Raw genomic sequence first — 5,000 nt, 5'->3', positions numbered from 1 at the left:
GATCCACTGCAAATACAACGGAGGTAAAATGAGTGTTGTTAATGAATGTGTACCGGAACACGAATTATTGAGCCACTTGTGTAGGTATTTATGCAAAAAAACTAATAAAGGTAAAAAGGAAAAAAAAAACAAAAAACATACGATGGAAGAAGGAATCTTCGCCCTTATGCTCTTCAATTTCTCGCATATACAAGGCCGTCAGACAGTCGCTGTTCTTCGCGTTCTCGTCACGCTTAAATTCCTCCACTTCACTCTAGAACCGAGACAGGGGACATGATTCCAACTCCTCGAAAGATTCTTATAAATGACAACGCGAAAAAAAAAAATCATCATCATAGTGTCACATATTATAGCAATTCAGAATCTGAATTATAGCAACTCGAAAATCTACAAGGAAGCCAAGTCTCACTATACCTTGATGAAGTTAGCAACGTGCGTGAATGGCTTGACGTCTTGCTTGAGTCCGGGCAAATAGGGAGCAAAATGAAGCGCTCCGGGAAGGAAGTGGAGAGGAGAGAGGAAGTTGATGTCAGCCGGAGCGACAAACGTCTTCAGAAGTGTGGCGAGTTTGGCGTCGTCGTAGGAGTACCTCTTGCCCATCACCATCGCCCAGATCACGTTGATGATGGACCGGTTGAAGAAGCGCTGGAAAGTCGTATCCGTTTTTATCAGTCATATATATATATAAAGGTCCTAGCGAGCCGAGTACTTGTCACAAACATGCCATAATTGGTATTCTGGAAGCACGTGTTTGTTTCAACAGCATGAAGATGTAAATATTATTACTCATACTTTTCGTGATATCAACCAGTTGCAGACGGGTGGTACAATATACATGCCAAATAGTTTTTTTTGCCTGATGACAGTTGGCGATAGTCATGGCATTTCTAATGGCAGGGGAGAGTGAAATACTGTGTCTCTATTGCACTATGAATAATAAAGTATAATAGCTCTAATGTATCAGCGAGCGATGCAGGATGTGAATGAGACTGAGATGAGAAGAGGAAGGTGACAAAGATGATGTTTAGCATCTGCAATTTCCCTTCACTAGTATGGTTGCTTTTTGCTGTGGCACTCGCAGTAATAAGCACAGGTCTCCTTCCTCTTCCCCATTTCTTAATCTATTTCCATAGGGAATGGTTATTTCTTATGCAACTCTAATACTTCTTTCACACTGACTTTGAAGGACATAAAGGGCTGGTACGGATCCTGTATTACAATTTTAATCTACATCAATGATAAACACTGTCAGATTTCACAGATAAACCTCACAAGATTGTAAAATACTAAAAAAAGTATTCACAAATAAGGTTTTTGTATTATAATGAATGAATGAAAGCGCACTAAAAAATACAATAAATTTGGTAAAGCTCTCTCACATATGGCACTAGTGTCCGTCTTGGAGGCCAGTAAAGCAAATATATCCCCGTTTGCAACAGGTTAAGCAAAACAAATGATTCATGAATTAAATATGAATATCTATCTGTATCTGTTATTTCTATAATCAATTGGTCGTTTGAACAATATTATTAATCTTAAACATAATGGCTTTAGAGCAACTAGCAAACCTGGAGCAACTGACAATGTCGTACTGTGCATTTGCATGGTGGAATACCACTTATGCAACATGAATATAACATTTTATAGCCATGGTAACCAGAATACGTCCTAGAATGTGACTGTATATCTTTGGATTTAAAGCACACCCACACCTGTACACATATATAAGAACGGCGACATGTGTCTGTGTGTACCTGTGCGTACATAGAGATTGCCCTTTCTTAGTATTATTGCTCACCTGCATAACAATCGGCTCATCTTTCTGCAACGTGATGTGGTCCATCAGTTCCTTGATCTCAAGGGTCATCAGCGGCTCCAAGCTGGTCTTCCCGAAACCCAAGTCCCTTAGATGCCGAAGAACAAACCGCCTTTGGTCGTGCCAGAGCTCTCCAGACGAGCCCAATATCCCTGTAAGAAAGGCGAAATATCAAGGGGTTAAGAGAAGGGAGACTGATGATAAAGAAAAGACTGATACTGGTTATGGCAAATCATATCAAATCTATAAGAATGGTCTATGGATGGCCCTACTAACATCATCTCAATATACGGACTATTTTCAGCTTCTTTAAATGGCCGCAGAAACTTTTGTATTTTCATGGCATATTCGTAAATTAGCAGACGTATGCACATGACACTCACCCAGAGATGAATGCCTGCCATTTGTGAGTAAATTGTTCCTGACGGTTATGATGAATAGCGCAGGGCGTCCTGCTGTCTTTGCCTGCGAGAACACTTCCTTGATTGTCTTCAGGTTGCTGACCAAAACAATCCTGAGATGCAAGAGGGACTTTAGTACTGAAATTTAGTAGTAGCAGTACTTCAGTATCAGAATGAAATATTATATTCTCTCTACCAAAGAGAGAAGGTATGTTTTGGTCTACCTTTATTCATACAATTGTTATGGTTAATCTGTTGAATTATTGGTTTGTGACCAAGATTGGATGAAAAAAGAAGTTAGAGTGTAAGAAAAGTATATGCATGGGTTGCCCAGAGGACAAGGGACCAATTGAGTAGATTTTGGTGGTGATTCACCGGGACTTAGTGTCTTGTCTGTGAATGAAATTAGATGAATATTCACAATATCGTTTCATCACGTTTGAAGTGTTTCTACGGGGTCACTTTTACATTTCGTTACTCCCTCTTCTTTACTTATCATTGTTGCGTTGATCATTATTATCATTATGATACACCACAATGTGAACTTTGTTTATGATAGACAGACGCCTGAACTTACAAGACATGTTTATCCTCATAGCAAAATGGGTTTATTCTCTCCTTTTTTATGTTGACTTAATGTATTTTTAAACTTGGATTATAATATTAGAGATTTTAAGAAACAACCAACCTCTTATGGAGTATTCCAAAACTCGCCAGATCTCCGTATTTCTTCCTCAGGGAGTTGATCAAAGACCGCTTGATAGGCCCATTCGTAAACGGCAAAGACCCTAATATTGGCACCATTGGCAGACCTTTCGGAAAATGACAGACGTGGGAAAATTACCTCAGATAGCCAACACGTAGCATTCTATCATTCCAGTGAAGAAAGAGGATATCCTCATGGAAATGCAATGTCCTGAATAAAGAATTAGAATATTCTAGATGTATCACCTGGCGGGAAGTTCTTCGGACGACCACCAGGGAGGAAGAAAAGTAGGAGGACGACCAGGGCGAGCAGGCACGACCCCGCGAGTCCCAGGCTGTCCAGGATCCATGTCAGGACTTCGCCGAGCATGACCCAGGATGTTTATTTCTGTATCTGTAATATGAGTAGAGTTGGATTCATCTCCATTTTGTGTCCCTTTGCCTGAGTCTTAATGTCAGCATGAGGCACAGTTGCACGTTTTCAATTAAACACCATGCAACGTCAATAACACTTTCACAGATTTTAATTGCTTTTGTTTATATTAAACCTGAAATTAACCTTAAAAAAAGAAAAAAAACACACCTGAAAAAAACAATTCATGATTTTGAAAAATAACTGTAAACGAAATGGTCATAATTGGAGAATTTCTTACAAGTAAACCTACCCTAGCTAATTATCTTTAAATTAATTAATTTTTTTTTTAGTCTGTATTAGATAATTTTATTATTTCGATAACACTGTCAACACACGAACAAATTATTAATTCTATCTGATCGTTACAGATTGATAACCTTTACATCTAAGACCAACACAACCTCGAAATAAACTAAGTAGTCACAATATATATAAATATATATATACATACACATTAGCTATATGATATAATCTAACATAATATCCGTCCACAGCAACGAAAGCCCGACCAAATTACTCACTTGAGCAACGTCACCGCAACACAAGTCCCTGAGCTCGATCAAATCTGGCACTCCCCAAGAGGGCAGTGCTTCCTCTCCTGTCACTGTAAGAAGTCTCGCTGCGTTTCACCTTAAGAGGGGAGGGGCTTCCTCTCATAAGGGGAGGGGCTTCCTCTCATAAGGGGAGGGGCTTCCTCTCATAAGGGGAGGAGCTATATGAGGTGACTAGATAGGGTAGATAAAATGTGATAGCAGAGTAGTTTAAGCAATAGCAACTCAGGACGACTTTGCAAAAATATAAAAGTTATGAGGCAAAGCTATCGTCATCGTGATAGCAGTGTGTATCCCTGTGCATGACAGTGCATTCTTGCGAGCTGTTGATTGTCATGCATTTTCTGCAGAAAACGAGGACGGATTTTAACAGTGACGCTAGTGATGCTGGTGATAATAATAATAATATTATTTCATAATAATGATGATTATGATGATGATGATGATAAAAATGATAATGAAGATTATAATAATAGCGATGATAGTAATGATAGTTATGATAATAACAGTCTTGACTGTAATAATGATAATAATAATCGTAATAATAGTAATGATAGATATAATGATAGTAATAATAATAATGACAATAATTATACTACTAATAATGATAACAATTAATAATGATAATGATAACAACAACAACAATAATAACGATAATGATAATAACAATGACAATAATAATAACGATAATAATAATAGTTATGATAATAATGATGATGATGATGATAATAATAATGATAGTAATAGTAAAATAATACTCATAGTAATGATGATAATAATAATGAGACTACTAATGATAATGATAAAGGCAATGATATAATGATAATAATAATTATAATGTAAATGATATCAGTAAAAATTGTCATAATAATAATAGTCATCATCGTCATGATGATAATAGTATAATGACAATAACAGTAATCATAATAATAACAACAACAATAATAACAGCGATAATAATAATGATAATGAAAAATAATAATGATAATAACAATAATGACGATAATAACTATAATAACAATAATGATGATGATGACGATAATAATAACAATAATAATGATGATTATAAAAATAATAATAATAATGATAATAATAATAACAATAATGATAAT

At 36.4% G+C, this 5,000-nt stretch overlaps 1 protein-coding gene across 1 annotated transcript in view; it reads right to left on the bottom strand.

Annotated features, from left to right (window-relative positions):
• Positions 1-3,995, bottom strand: part of LOC122259836 (cytochrome P450 2D26) — a 5,356-nt gene extending 1,361 nt beyond the window's left edge. The window contains exons 1-8 of the mRNA XM_043026774.2: positions 3,859-3,995; positions 3,169-3,316; positions 2,906-3,029; positions 2,200-2,330; positions 1,799-1,968; positions 415-645; positions 142-253; positions 1-6 (exon numbers count right to left, since the gene is read on the bottom strand). The exon at positions 1-6 is cut by the window's left edge and continues 175 nt beyond it. Of these exons, the coding sequence (XP_042882708.2) occupies positions 1-6; positions 142-253; positions 415-645; positions 1,799-1,968; positions 2,200-2,330; positions 2,906-3,029; positions 3,169-3,292 (898 nt within the window). The 5' untranslated portion in view covers positions 3,293-3,316; positions 3,859-3,995. The remainder of the gene's footprint in view (positions 7-141; positions 254-414; positions 646-1,798; positions 1,969-2,199; positions 2,331-2,905; positions 3,030-3,168; positions 3,317-3,858) is intronic.
• Between the last annotated feature and the right edge of the window lie 1,005 nt (positions 3,996-5,000).

Source organism: Penaeus japonicus, unplaced genomic scaffold, assembly GCF_977035675.1.
Source record: "Penaeus japonicus unplaced genomic scaffold, GWHDUDI00000001_assembly GWHDUDI00000035, whole genome shotgun sequence".
NCBI classification, from domain to species: Eukaryota; Metazoa; Arthropoda; class Malacostraca; order Decapoda; family Penaeidae; genus Penaeus; species Penaeus japonicus.
This window is presented reverse-complemented; position numbering and strand designations above follow the sequence as displayed.